Here is a 15,392-nt window from a genome sequence, read left to right as displayed (position 1 = left end):
AGCAACCAACTGAAGCTCTGACATCCACGACTTCACTTCCTGGAAGAATCTGTAATTTGCATACTGGATATTTCCATTGGACGGGACGTTCGGTGACGTAGTAGCTGAGCTCCAGGACAGTCGGTTTCCACGCCCCTTTATTTGTGAAACACCCAGATTACATAACATCTACTCTACAGCTCCATTTAGCCTAAATAGCCTATATTCTTTTTGGGTTATGATTTGTTCATCAAACAACAAAACTAATGTATTACAGTATGTGTTTTACAGTATTAATATAATATAACAGTGACAATAAGAGCCATTATATGTTCGTAAATGTTTGTTATTTAAAACATCCGAAGTGTGAACACATCAAGTGCAAAGCTATTAAAGTTTGATTAGAATCAGAGAGTGCCACACTTTTAATGCATTGTTTAGTGAGATTTAGTGGCACCACTTGTGGTAACACTTTAAATATAAAGTAACACCACCTTGGATTTTCTTTGTATGTGTGATGAAACAACAAAAAATATTATCTAAAATTCAGTTTGTATCCTATTCAGAAAATTATTCTATTCAAATAAAAAATGTTGACTAGAGTTGGTGTGGAAAAGGAAACTCTTTTATTGAGATGGATTAAATGCTTCTATATGATTTTTTTTCTTCTCCATGTCAGTCATAATGTCGCAGTCTCATATCATAATTTTACCCAGAGCTGTCCTCTGTGTCTCTTTATCAGTCTGTGTTGTTGATGTTTAGTAACAGACAAAGAGGGTCAATGAGATTACACAACGCACGAGCTGGCACCAGTAGTCTGACTTCGTAATCATGAGTCCTGTGTTGACCAACATAATATGCTGGTACCGGCATCAGAGTTTTAGATGGAATATTACTTCCATTAATTTGACTAAAATTAGGAAAAGGTTGAAAGAATGTGGGAAAGAAATCTGTGGTTTTTAGGTGCATTGTTTTTCACGGCAAATCTCTTGGAACCACCAAGCAAGGATGTAGGAGACTGAGGTTGTGGTTTTGAAGACCCCCTCACACTATGTGGAATATATTAGGCCTGTTAACACCTTCTTACATGAACAGCATCATGTTTCTACTCCATATATTCAGTCACAGTAGCCTGCCATGCCTGCATTTTCAGCCACATATTGATCAACTGTGCCTAATATTTCCTTATGTGTCATTCTTTATCATTCAAACCACATTGTCACAGCAGTATTGCACTCATACTTTGCATATGTGTCTATGCATCTATTTATGTAAAAATGGTTGTAGGCATTTATCGTCGAGGAGGAATTGTTAAAAAAGGGTGGGGAGGTTTGGCACTCCTCCCTGTCTTCACAGTTTGGCTATGACCCAAAAGAACATCTGGTTTTTGAAGTCCCATAGTTTTCAGCTCAGTTCACTTTGTAAAGTCTTACTGCATCTTTGATTTCGGAGTTAAGGTTCATGTGACTTACAAATGGAGGTAGGCAGTTAACATTAGGCGTCTTGCCAAAGGACCCTCACTGGACGTGCTCCCGCCCTGGAATAGAACCCAGGTTATCTGCACCAAAGTCAGTGGTTTAACCTACTGAGCTATCCAGTTGCAGATCATAACAACCACATACACACATACTGTATTGGATTGTTTGGTCAGCAGATCAGATTTAAATATCATAGGGAGGAATAGCACAGACAGAAGCAGACAGTTAGATGAAAAGGGCTGGTGGCGATAAGTTCATAGGGCGTTGTGAACAGCAAACCACCTGCACCATTAAGGTAAACTAATTTAATTGCTGTCGCCGGCAACAACATTTTGGCGAGGCTGGACATCCGCAACTCACACCCCCACAAGACAGACAATTATGCTTACCTTTTTAATAAGTGTAAAACACACTATTCCTACTGCAGTATGCCTAATGTTTTTGTATATGTATACAGATAAAGACCTAAAAAAACAGCACTGGGACAAAAAGAGCACCAGTGATCAGTCGATGCAGTAGTCGCTGTGCGTATGTCCACAGAACAGCTGGGGGACAGGACTTCATTCCACTTTGCTGCGTGTTTCTGCATGTTATTAGCAGAGCTTTTCTGGGGGGAGATGGATGGGAGAATGCTGGGAGGCTAGACAAAAACACAATGTATCTTATTCAGGAGCACATCATTCTTTCTAGATTGGATCTGTTGTGCCAGGCTGGCAGTTCAGTAGTGGGTTCCTAGTTCTACAGTTCGCCAAAGTTTGATATTTATTGATTTTTATCTGTCCACGGTCAAATTGAGTTTGACAACAAGACTGATGGGTCCTTTGATTTGTGCCACCTGTGATTTCCTGCCAGTACCAAATACTTATTTCTTGTATACGAAGTGCAAAAATATAGCGCTTTCAACATTGTTAGTACATTTGATAAAACTGGACACACGTCAACAGAGGCTTTCAAACAACTACCATATGTCAGATTTAACCTATTTAAAGTGAGTAGGTCTGCTTGAATGAGTAAACACAAAGAGGTTGTGCTCAACCACTGCAACCTGGCTTTTTTGGGGGGATGTATGCCACATGCAAACACCTAACATTTGAATAATCCTTTTATCTCCTTTGTGACAGTTGGAGCAGATTATTCTTGAAACACATTTTGAAATGTGTTTTATTTTTTGTTAAGAAATGTTGTGATGTTTGTTAGTTCACCACAGAGTGGCTGTAGGTAACAATGACGTCACTGTTTTGTTGTCAGCGCCATCTTTGGGCCAACTTGCACTACTTCAGTTCTTCTTTCAGTCAAAGAGTAGGAACCACAGAACTTTAAGGCAACAAGCCGCCACTTTAGTAACCACATTTATTGAGATCTGGTTTTGAGGTTAATAAATAAATTATTGTTACTATTATTTATTTATTTACTAACCGTTATTCTTATTGAATTCCACCTGATGGCGACAGAGATGATTGATTATTTGAAGTTCTTAATCGGAGTGATACAGCCTTTTATTCGTAAAGCAGTAGTTTGATTATGTCTAGGTTCACTGTGGAAACAGAGCAATATTTAAATTTTTTAAAGACACCTACTATTATATTGACAGTTTTACACTTTGGGTAGTAAAAGGCCAAGGGTCATATTTTTCAGAGCCTTTAGGTTAGTTTATATGACTTAGGCCTACTGTAGCAATTCATAAACCTTTACACCTAAAACTTTCCTCCAGTTTAGAAACAGAATCTATTTATTGCTGTAGGTTTTTACACATAATGTATTTTTGTGCATACAAACCAACAAAGTGAAGGAATGGGGGGAGGGGGGGGCAAGTGCTATTAGAGCCACATGTTTAAAACAAAGGGAATGGATTGTGCCAGATGTGGTAGCATTTTATTTTCAGTGAGAATAAATACAAATCTTCAGACATGAATATTTCCTTATTTGATGAAAATAATAGTTTAAGCAAAAGCGAGTCAACACTCAGAGTAGAGTCCCAGCTACAACAAGCTGAAACACTAAAGATAACAATGGTGGATACAAATATATAAGGATGGAGTATCATGTGAAGGCTTGGTTTCCATTTTTGGAGTAAACAACCTGTTCCCATCATTGATAACTAGTGCAAAATGTAATTTCACAAGCTTGAGAGTCTAAGCAGATATTTAACATACAATTCACAGTACAAGTGTTTTGAAATCTCTAAAATGTCATTTTTGACTATAACACAAAATAGGAACGTGTCCACAGTATTTAGAAAAAAGAATGTGAAATGTGCAGTGCTAATAATCAAAGATAGGTGCGATAATGTAACACACTATACGTTTAATCATACCCCTGGTTTCATTATTAACTTAATCCCTTGAGGCTGGACACTTATGGTCTTTAAAATTAGAATTTTTGACAATTTTAGAAAATGACTGTTTCCTAATGTTTGGTGTTAGAAGTAATCCTGCCAGTGCAATGGACCAAATAACAAATTGGCCTTAGACCTGGGGTTGGTTATGCCAGGTACTGTGTCCCACAATACTTGGCAAGTGTCAAATGCAGAACTTTCCCACAGGGCTTAATTCAAAGCACCAAATCCGTCCAATTATAGGCCTAACACTTTTCCATCCAGATTTGATGCTGAGTGGGACCGGTCATCATGTGCCTCACCCAGACCACCAATGAAGCCTGCAAGTGAAACATAACAATCTATTTTGTTAGTTTTAGGCCTGCCTAACTGAATAAAATAGCCTACCCCTAAAATAATCTGTGTGGGCAATTCAAACCCTGAATACCCTGTCAAACATGGGTTGCGGTGCGTTCAATTGCTCATCATAAAGGACCTTCACCACCCCTCCCACAGCCTGTTCTCCCTCCTGCCATCAGGGAGGAGATACAGGTGCATCCCCTGCAGATCCAGCAGGATGCTGAGCAGCTTTTTCCCACAGGCTGTAAGGCCCCTGAATGGACTGTTGTTTGCTTGTTGTTTTATATGAGAGTCTGATCTTTTTTTTATTATTTATTTATTCTTTTTTTTAACACTGTATGCACTAGTGAGAAACGGCATTTCGTTTCATTTTCTGTATGGAAGTACTGTCTGTTGAAATGACAATCTTGAATCATCATAAAACAGTTTATTTACAAAAAAATAATTGGCATGGCATCTATGCAACCTAGACTTTAATTTTATATCACCAGGTAGTCGTACCAAAGCATATTCATTTAGATAATTAGATGCACGAGGGCTGTAGCTGGTGTTTAGCAAATGTTATATAGGCTCACATAGGCTATAAGTAAAAACAAATAGTATATGCTTAGCATAGACAAGGCCTAATTGTTTTATGCTATAGGCCTAGCCATATATCTAGGGCTAGGCCTATATGTCTAAAATAAATTGGCCTATAGCCTAAAGCAAAAAAAGAAAAAAGAAAAAAACCTCTCTGGCATTGTAATTTGCAGATGTTGTTAAAGTTGTAAGAAAGACCAAGACTCACGATAGTATAACCTCTAAATGAATCAAAAAGCAAACATAGTGAATCAATAGACTACCAAGCATTGAGTAGGCCTATGCAAGGAAACGTTTCAGTCGTAGCCCTAACTGTCAAAGTGTTTACTGACACGTCCCCGAGCTCTCCGCCCCTGTAAGGTAACGTCACATGTCGTTAATTCACCCGGCTCCGTCATTTATCACTTCGTCGTTCCTTTACACCGGAGTCGGCATTCTGAGATTTCCTACGGCACGTTAAGGCAGCACTGGACGTAAAGCGGCGCCGCTTTGCTCCGGACAAACAATCGTACAGTACAAAGTCAGGGTAAACAAATATGAAACGTCCCGGAAACTTAATCAAAGCGATTTCATCAACTTTGACTTTTCTACTTTGCCTGTATTCAGTCACAGGTAAGTCATGTCATTCTTTTAAACCAGCGCAATATCTAATCATTGAATCGCAGTCATCTTACAGAAATCCCCATGTTGACTGTTCCTGTAGTAGGCTAGACATAGTAGGCCTATCTCAAAGGTTTCTTCTTCTACAACACCAGACATCACATCACACACTTTTTCCATATCCACAAGGCGTCTTTGGCTTCGTGTTGTGCATCCCAGTCTTATTTCCCATTTTCCTTTTACTGACTCATCTAATGATCTAGTAGCCTAGGCTATATTTTTTCCTGTTGTGTTTCAATGCATTGGGAGAAGTGGGGTCATTAAACTGGAGTTGCAAGCTGTTTTAACACAATTACACTAGCTACTCTCATTTGGCATTTAAAAAAAAAGTAGGCTACTTAACCACATCAATTTAAATAACTTAAACCTTGAGTGCTCAGTCACTATGTAGCCTATTTGTTAGATTTCATCCCACTCTGTTGTTATCGTCATGGTAGAATGAGTGTCTAAATGTGAGATCACTCTGTTATTACATGTGAGACTCTGTTATTATACGTTTTATTTTGATAACAGTGGTTATCTTGTAGGGCAGGTTGGTGAAAGAAATGTTAATTGCACTAGTGAACAGTTATTGAGTAGGCTATTTTTTCTCCTTTCATGTGCCATCCATGGTACAGATTTGTTTGTGAAATGTGATGATAGGTCTACACATTTTATTTGAGCTTATAATTGAATGTATTATTGCCCCAATGGAGGAGGTGCAGACGGAGAGGGAAATAACACCATATGTGCTCTCGTCCAGAGCCAACATCAACCAGCTGTCTACTCACCTACATTTTAATTCATCCTGGAAATGTGCCACCAACCAGTGGCACTTTAAATGCTCTGAGCCAAATCTGGAATAGTCTAGATGTTTGGGGTGTCTTCTGCCGCCATGATGTTTGTGTACGTCTAGGGAGGCTTTTGCTTTGCTCATTGCCCACCTGTCAGTCAGGTGGGCTGGGTCTCTTGATCCAATTTTGAGCTGCTGCACTGTCATGTTGTATAACTCCTCTTTCTTAAAGAGCTGCGCGCATCTATGCAGCCGGCTAATCCTGCAAGCTCTTAATCCTGCTCACAGACACGTAGGCCTTCAGTTTTTTACACCTACAAATGTGTTGTCTTTAGAAAATATTGTTCACATTTTCCATTAGAAATCAATCAATTACCAAATATTATTCAGTATATATACAATAGATACTAGCAGCATTTTTTAAATAGAGCTGAAGAAAACAAAATACTTTTAGTGCTTCTTTATACAACTTTGATTGCAACATTTAACCACAGTGCGTTTCTTAGGATTTTGCTTACGCAATGAACTCCATTGTAAGTATTTTCATAAACCACACAAAACATTATGGTTCTGCTGCATAGATTGTTATTCTCTAGTCAATTGCATCTTCAAAATGGTCGTGATCGGATGTGTTCTCATGCTGAAACATGTCACTTCTGTCGCAGAGCCAGTCTGTCCAGTTCTCAGAGGTGTGACAACAACTGTGAGGTGTGTTGGAGTAAGAAACAGGCAAACTGATCACGGTCACATACTCAATATCACATTTATGCTACACATTGAATTTTAGGTATACACTCTCGAAAAAAGAAAATATTCAAAAAGCAAAAAAGGAAACACGTGACTCAGCACTTTGGGCCTCACAGCCTTAGCTGCTTCACCAACGTTGTTAAATACCCAGGCGCTTCAGCAACAAAAAGGAATCACAGTAGATCACTATTTTGCTCCTTCCCAATACGGATGCTATAAACTGTACAAATTTAGTGAGCTCTGACCACAAATGTGCCAAAACGACAATATCCCAAACTCCGCTATTAAAAGGACAGTCAACCAAATGTAAAAATCATTTTCTCGCACGATCACTATGCAGCCAGTGAGAGTCCTGGTAGTGTCACCGGGGTGGCCTTGGCTTGAGAAGACTATACAAAGCAGAAAGGCTTTACTACTAAACGGAGAGCTGTGGAGTTTGGGCAAATCGGGAGGGAGACTCTGTTGAATTTAAGCCTTGGGAATGTGGGACCCTGTGTTTTGGAGTCTTGACCTACATTTTACTCTTCTTTACACTACAAGTCAGGATATCTCAGGCTCTGCTGCTTCTGTTCTGCTTCGGTTCACCTTTTTTGTTTTTGTTTTTAACATCTATCCCCCGACTTTATGAAGGTGCAAATACTAATTTTACTAGAGGGCACCTTTTACATGTGTTTCTGGAAAGACTTTATGGTTAATTGGTGGCACTTGTTCTTTGTATTCACCTCAATCTACCATTATTCTTTCTTCTCTTTAACCTACTGAAGTCAATAATTTCCCAGAACGTAGCTCTTTCCATTCATACTAGGCTATGTAACTTGGTGTTTGAGAGAGGCACAGCGATCGATAGCATAACAAGATCAGACGACGAGAAGGAGTTTCCCCATCCCCATTCAATAGACCACAATTGATTCAAAACAACAATATGTGCTGCATTGTATCTGTGGTGTCCACGGTAACACTATCATTGTACAAGAAAATGGGGACGACTATGAATTGCATTAGTGGTGGTGGCTGTATTTTGAACTGGTGTAAAGTGTTGTAGGGTGTATTTTTTTATACCCTGTTTTCCTCACTCCTGTCGCCCAGGAGAGTACTGCGAGGTGAATCAGTGCCACAATGGAGGAACGTGTGTGACCGGGGTGGGAGATGATCCGTTCATCTGCATCTGCCCGGACGGCTTCGCTGGAGACACCTGCAACCTGACAGAGACAGGTTTAACCAATAGGGAAACTTTCATTTTTAATAGCAAAAAAACTGTTGGACATACTACACTTGATAACTCCTACCATACTTTTCCCTTCTTCCTTCTCTCAGGACCCTGCAGTCCAAACCCATGTAAGAACGATGGGTCTTGCGAGGTCATTGCTCCGACCAGACGGGGAGACGTTTTCAACGAGTACATCTGCAAGTGCCAGCCAGGCTTCGAGGGAGCGCACTGCCAGATCAGTAAGTAACTCCTCGATGGCTTCAGTGACTGTGCTCCTATACAACTACACATTTACAGTACATTCACCATCACAATATATATATAAAGATTTACTCTCAGTTGAGTGTGAAACTTTGCCCCCTTTGCCACTTTCGAAAGGAGATATCTTGCATGACATGAAGGATTAATCATTCAGAAAAGATTTTATGACCTTTCATTTTTCATTTAATTAAACCTTTATTTATACTCAAGAGATCAATTGAGGGGTGACCCTCATTTGCAATGATGTCGAGTCAAACAAATGCAAAGCAAAAACAACAACACAAGCACAATATACAATCCAATTACATCAAAAAACAAGCTCATGAAGAGACAAAACTATTGAAACATTTAGACAGTCTGACATAGATTGAAACATTTAATCTATCTGGATTAAAATGATAATACAATTGATCAATTCTATTACAAAATAATAATAAGCAAATAGGTGTCAAAGTTTTTTTCAAGCATTTAAAACAGAAGGTGGAGCAATACAAATAGCAGTGGGCTCCACTTTCAGCAGATTTCTCTAAAGGGCGGAACACGTAAGATTTTTCCACGCTGTCATGGAGACGCATAGTCAGCTCAGCAGCCTAATGAAAGGCTCTCATTCAGCAGCTCCTGCAGTCTTTCTATGTGGCTAATTAGTAAAAGAGCGCTCCAAGTCTCTTAGCATGCAGACGCCTTTCACACGGGTTCAAAAACTGCATTAATGACTGAGCTTAGGCTTGACCAAATCAGCTGAAGAATTTGGAAATACTGAATCCTCTTTTACTCTGTTGATATGATGACTACATTTGCTTAGAATTGTAGCTGAAGTTTAGGTTTATTAGTAGAAGAGAAAAAAAAGGAAATTGGGTCATTTTGACTAACAGACATACTTTGAAATTGAAACACATTATTCGCTTTGTGTGTGTGTGTGTGTGACTGCTGGGAGCTAGATACAACTGAAGAAAAAGATGCATGTAGTTATAGTTTGTTAGTTTTCTACCGTATTCTTTTCTGAAGAGTTATTTTTGTATCAACCCCAAAGCCCACTAGCTGACCAACAACTGTGGTGTTTGTGCAGTGTAGTCATCTACTCCCAGACATTTTCTCATTTTGATGAAGTCAGACATCATTGGCCAGCCTGGTGTTGAGATGCTGGACTGAGGTGGGACGTGTCACCTACTGTATATTGTGTTCAGTACATGCACAGTTTACACAAATCATATGATAGTAGTTGAATAGTATTTCAGAGGTGGCAGAGTTGAACATAGTTTGTTAGACTATGTCTATGTCTATGTCTCCTGCAAGTCACACTATAAACATAGGGGAAATTAAATGGCATATTCCTGACCGTATTCATTTAACTCACGTCTACTTGGGGTTAAGGTCCTGTCAACAGGGCTGTCAAAACATGTGAAAGGTAATCCCAAACCGAGTCAGTAAGGTTACTTCATAGTCCTTCTCAGTAGGATCACCTGATTCTTGGTGTTACGATGTGGTAGTGTTGTCGCAGCCATCACCGGCATATGTTTCTATGTTGTGACCAATCCTCTTAGTGTTAACAGGAACAAGAATTAAAGACAGACCCATGTGGCATTACGTCAACCTGTCATCTGCTTCAGGTCTGAAGTCTAGGAGAGTTTTCTGAGGGTTAGTGAGTTGGTGAAAACAGGTTGGACAAAGATTTCATTCATCATTTTTCTTCTGAATTTAATTTTTTGAAGTGACATGAACACTGCAGAGCATTTTAATACAATGATTCTTAATGTGCAATATTACTTTGCAAACACAAGCCGTATTATGGTAGCATTATAGCAAAAAATCTGGATCATTCTGTTCTAGATTAAACTTTATGAACGACTGGGCCCTGGTGTCCCTCAAGGACTAGAAAATCGATCTCTATAAAGACAGAAGTATTGGCAGTCAGGTCTGTTATTGGTTTGGTCTTAGACTGAATAGTCTATGTATTATCTTTGCTGCTCTCTCCAGCTGAAATGATGCATTGCTCCCACTGCTCTCGAAGAACCATGTAGACATGCTGTGCAAGCCTGACACCTTGTGGAGATCAGATAGCATTACATGTACAGTGTTCCAAGAGGATACAGAAAGTGAGCACATACTCTGTTTTGTTGGCATGGTTACTGTGGAGAAAAGTAGAAAAAGCTGTAAAAACCTCACAGATAGGACCTCCATTGACTAAATTCCCTTTCATCTGAAACACAAAATATATTTTAAAGTGTTCATCTCTGTGCACATTCATTGAGTCATTGCACAAAATAACCCCTTTCACCCCTAACCTTCTGTGCACCTTTATAAACTGATTGCCAAGAGGTTTCCATTGCCTTAGTGTTGCCCTCTGGGGCATTTCTCTCATCATGTTAGATGTTGTCACCAGCTGTGTGATGGAGACACAGTGAGGCTATTGTCCCCCCTCTCTCTCTTTGTGGGCAGGTGTGCACCACGTCTCTAACAATCCTCCCTTTTTAAATAAAAGATTATTGTGTTCCAATATTTCACCGATTGGTGATTTAAAAGTAAGTTTGAGGAGCTGTAAATAACACAGTAAGTTGATGCCTTTTTTCAGATGTGAATGAGTGCCTCAACCAGCCTTGTAAAAATGGAGGGACATGTCGAGATCTTGATGGAGACTACACCTGCCGGTGCCCCTCACCGTATGTCGGGAAGCAGTGCCAGCTCCGTACGTTCACTAACTACCCCTTTCACAGAATTCTCTCTGACACGTTTTTTTAATAAAAGGAACTTAAAAAAATAAAAAAACATCAAATACTATGTTTGTGGAATTGGCTAAATGACAAAATACTGTGTGTTTAGGAAATGTATTAATTAGTATTCTAAAGAGCAGTGAATATCCTGAGATAGTATACTTTACCAAGAGTTTCCTCAAGCATATTTTAAAGTCAAAGATTTATTTTTTATTTTTAAGTGGAAATCTGAAATACAAGCTAAAGCTTTTTCTATCATATTAAATGTTAACTTTTGGTTTCCAATGGACACGGTGGACTTCAAAATATTTTCACTGTAATTTAAACTGTGAAGACGTAAAAATAGTAAAATCATTAAGCGACCAACCTCCCCAACAAAAAAGAAAAGAAAAACTAAACAGGAGTAAATCTGAAAACCTCGATACCATTTTAGTGACTGTGTGTCCCCAGGTTGCATATCCCTGCTGGGGATGGAGGGAGGAGCAATCGTCGAGTCCCAGATTTCAGCGTCTTCCGTTCACTACGGTGTCCTGGGTCTGCAGCGGTGGGGGCCGGAGTTGGCTCGACTCAACAACCAAGGCATCGTGAACGCCTGGACGTCGGCCGCACACGACAGGAACCCCTGGATCGAGGTGAGCGAATAGAACGCTGTGAACAACCCTGGCGAGGGGCTGACCAGTGAAGTCCAATCCACTAACACTTTGACCCTTTTGTCAACAACAGATCAATGTGCAAAAGAAGATGCGACTGACCGGCATCATCACTCAGGGTGCCAGCCGCATGGGCGCCGCCGAGTTCATCAAGGCCTTCAAGGTGGCAAGCAGCTTCGATGGAAACGCCTATACCACTTACAGAGAGGAGGGCCAGCGGAGGGACAAGGTTAAAACGACTCAATGCTGTTATTTATCTGCTCACTGTATCACACCATCTTCAAACAGTGGCAAACTCAACTTAAGTTCCCTGTGTCCGTGCGCTGCAGGTTTTCGTGGGCAACACAGATAACGACAGCACAAAGACCAACCTTTTCGACCCTCCCATTGTGGCCCAGTACCTCCGCATCGTCCCTGTGGTTTGCCGCAGGGCCTGCACGCTGCGCATGGAGCTGGTGGGCTGTGAACTCAACGGTAAAAACACACAGAAAACACACCCAACACTGCTTCAAAGCACACAGCAGCAGGTTCAGAACTTGGCAGATGGGGCGCTCGTGGTGTAGTGGTAAGAGCGTCCCCCTAGTGGCTTAGTCCTCGTCACAGCAGACCCGGGTTCGAATCCGGCCTGTGGTCGTTCTCTGCATGTCATCCCCCTCTCTACCCCATTTCCTCTCCAGGCTGTCTAATAAAAAGTAAACATGCCAAAATAATATCTGGAAGAAAAGGACTTGGTAGATAATAATGGTGAAGAAAAATGCAAATCTTGCTAAAATTATTTTTTAAAGAACAGATGACCTACAGTACAGTTGAAGTCAAGTCGAGTTTTAACCGATGTGAACCTTCCATTTTGAACAAAAAAAAGTTTTATTTCCTGAAGCGGGAAAAAGTGTGGAAAATCTCTTCTGTTAAACTCTGTCTTTTGTTTTACTGTCCTGATTTCTTCTTGACAAGCAAAAACACAGCCGAAGACTTTATTTTAACTACTGTACATAACATGGCTTTCCAACTAGCCGTGGTGTGAAATAACATAAAGAGCACTATGCACACAGTATTCTGTGGGTGGACTTCACTACGCGGCAATTCAAGCAGCCATTCCAAGCACACCCACACAATAGAAACACACATTCATGATTTTTTTCCAATGCAGTTATTTTGTCACTCTTTGGAATACAAGAGCTTAAACATTAACAGAGGAACAAAAGTGAACATACACACACATATGCATATGCACTGCAGCTCTCTGCACTTTATTGCATGCATCCTTCCTCTTTACTATTTCTGCTCCTTCCGCTTTGTGGTGGTTGTAAAAGGTGATTTTAATCAGTCACAGTCAATTGATCTTTTCTTTGGGTGTAATCATTATTTATCTTTCTGTCGCTTGGGTTTTCCCTTCCCTCCCTTCCTTCCCTCCCTCCGTCTTTCCGATTTGAATTCACAGCTTATTCAAACGCGGTAGGTTGTTCGGAGGCTCTGGGGATGAAGTCTCGGCTGGTCTCTGATGGGCAGCTTTCGGCCTCCAGCTCTTTCCGCACATGGGGCATCGACACCTTCACGTGGCACCCTCAGTTCGCCCGGCTGGATAAGCAGGGAAAGACCAACGCCTGGACACCTGCCCACAACAACCGCTCAGAGTGGATCCAGGTAAAGGGGGGGACATATATCATCTTTGGGTTAAATGCCATTGAAGCTCCCTGGCAGATGTTGCAGAGTATCAAATGTTTTCTTCCAATAGGTGGATCTAGAGAAGACCAAGCGCCTCACGGGCATCATCACGCAGGGGGCCAAGGACTTTGGCGTGGTGCAGTTTGTGTCTGTGTTTAAAGTGGCTTACAGCAACGACGGAGACTCGTGGAGTACGGTGAAGGAGGAGAACACAGACAAAGATAAGGTCAGACAACATGTGAATCCTCCAAAATTTATTTTTACTAATATACTTTTTTACATTATATATTTTTTCATTTATATCTTTGGCTCTTGCTAGAGGAATGTCAGGCCCATTCTCCTCTTTCTGTGGACAGACTTTGGACATTTTTGACCATTTGAGCTACTATGGCTGCAACCAGAAGATCCAATTAAAGTCTAAAACATACTTTGATGTTTGTTTTTACAAGGTGACATAATGATGCTGCCCTGGGGGCCTTGTCTGAACGTCTGGTTGGGACCGTAACTTTGTTAGAAAGAAAGCAGCACAGCTCAGTTTGGTTGACAATGAGTAAGACATTTTTGTGTGAATGCATTCGCAGAATGTATTGTGGTTTGGCTAGGCCTGGAACAGAATTGTTGTTAGGAAAAATTTAACAGAACTTGCTTTATATTTAATAGCTTTTGCCCTTATTTTACTTCAACCATAACCTTAAAATGTATTTTGCAGCTTTTCCAAGGCAACATCGACAACAACACCCATAAGAAGAACCTATTCGAGCCTCCGTTCTACGCCCGGTATGTTCGCGTTGTCCCCTGGGAGTGGCATGAGCGCATTACGCTGCGTATGGAGCTGCTCGGCTGCGACGACTAGAGAGCTCATCAGTCTAAGTCCTCCATCCTCTTCCGGTCCCTTATCAAACCACAGAAGAGAAATACATCTTCTCCCATTTGTTTCTCTGGATCAAGATTTGATTGGCTGCTGGGACTGTTCACACTTGTAGCGCTTTCTGACTAGTGACCCTTTTTTATTTTGATGTTAATAGACTTTGCTTGACATTGAATCTTCTATGAAGTATCCATGGTTTTAACTTTAATAGCCATTAATTGCTCTTAGTCCATGTTATTTGCTACTTCTAGGAATCCAATCCATTGATTTCAGTATTTTTTAAAGTCTTAAAAGACATGATAATAATGCCCTTCTTCAGCTCCTCCAGTTGTACATCAGGCTTAATTGCCAGTTTTCAACATTTCCCGAGCTTCCTCTAACAGCCCCTCCAGTCTGGTTTTAACGGTCTGCATAAAGACAGATGACAAACATCCTCAGCAGCACACTTACCATATCTAAGCACATTTCTAAGCTGCTGTTTAGTTACTTTAGGGCACACACTAGCAGATTGACACAGGGCCTGTGCAATAATAAGTATATGTTGATTAGATAATATGTCCCCAAGATTAGATCATTTTAACTTTCTAATTTGAACTGCAGCACACTGCTCTGTCAATCACATGATGGACTGATAAACTGAGGGGCTTTTTGCATTGTCTGTTTTTTAATGCATTTCATTTCAGCAGATTTATCCGCTTCATTCTCCCTAATAATGTCGTTGCAGTTCAGCCCTTTTTACAACAAATGTGAAACATGTAGAAAGGTGTGTAGAAAATAAATATTGTTTACAATCTTTTTTATTGTTATTAATTGTTGGTCTTGAACTGAGATCATTTATTAAATGTCAAAATAAATTATTGTGTGTGTGTTTTTTTTTTCTCCAAACAAGAGACACAAAACATGTCTTTGTCATGCTTTTTTGTGTATGAACTATTATAAATGTGAACGTAACCAGTAGCATCACAGTTTACTTCCCACTACTGGCCATCATGACCATAGAGGCCCATTCTGGTCAGACATTGTCCCATGCCGAAGTGGATTTTGGTGGCGGGTTATTGCATGAACAGACAAGGCCAGCAAGGCCACGTACAGGGGGACACAAAGGGAGCAGCAGTGGAACTGAACATGCTTATTAAAAATACAGTGC

At 40.4% G+C, this 15,392-nt stretch overlaps 1 protein-coding gene across 2 annotated transcripts; it reads left to right on the top strand.

Moving 5' to 3' along the window:
- Nucleotides 1–5,152: 5,152 nt before the first annotated feature.
- On the top strand, nucleotides 5,153–15,093 carry LOC307253696 (lactadherin-like). Of its 2 annotated transcripts, none has more exons than XM_080031830.1 (10): nucleotides 5,153–5,322; nucleotides 7,976–8,101; nucleotides 8,204–8,335; nucleotides 10,927–11,040; nucleotides 11,516–11,697; nucleotides 11,789–11,944; nucleotides 12,045–12,189; nucleotides 13,172–13,356; nucleotides 13,448–13,603; nucleotides 14,087–15,093. In XM_080031830.1, exons 1-10 carry the CDS (start codon nucleotides 5,247–5,249, stop codon nucleotides 14,228–14,230), a joined length of 1,416 nt encoding a protein of 471 aa, XP_079887956.1. In that variant the 5' UTR covers nucleotides 5,153–5,246; the 3' UTR covers nucleotides 14,231–15,093. The 2 variants fall into 2 exon arrangements, with proteins under 2 accessions (XP_079887956.1, XP_079887955.1); XM_080031829.1 differs by having other exon boundaries at nucleotides 13,154–13,356.
- Nucleotides 15,094–15,392: the final 299 nt, after the last annotated feature.

Source organism: Ammodytes marinus (assembly GCF_949987685.1).
Source record: "Ammodytes marinus genome assembly, chromosome: 1".
NCBI classification, from domain to species: domain Eukaryota; kingdom Metazoa; phylum Chordata; class Actinopteri; order Uranoscopiformes; family Ammodytidae; genus Ammodytes; species Ammodytes marinus.
This window is presented reverse-complemented; position numbering and strand designations above follow the sequence as displayed.

What these genes read in the sequence shown, in the direction of transcription:
- LOC307253696 (XM_080031829.1), top strand. Translation starts at nt 5,247, where the DNA reads ATGAAACGTCCCGGAAACTTAATCAAAGCGATTTCATCAACTTTGACT. An exon ending in GGGAGCGCACTGCCAGATCA is followed by an intron (nt 8,336 to 10,926) that starts GTAAGTAACTCC and finishes GCCTTTTTTCAG; the next exon opens with ATGTGAATGAGTGCCTCAAC. An exon ending in GGTGGGCTGTGAACTCAACG is followed by an intron (nt 12,190 to 13,153) that starts GTAAAAACACAC and finishes TTGAATTCACAG; the next exon opens with CTTATTCAAACGCGGTAGGT.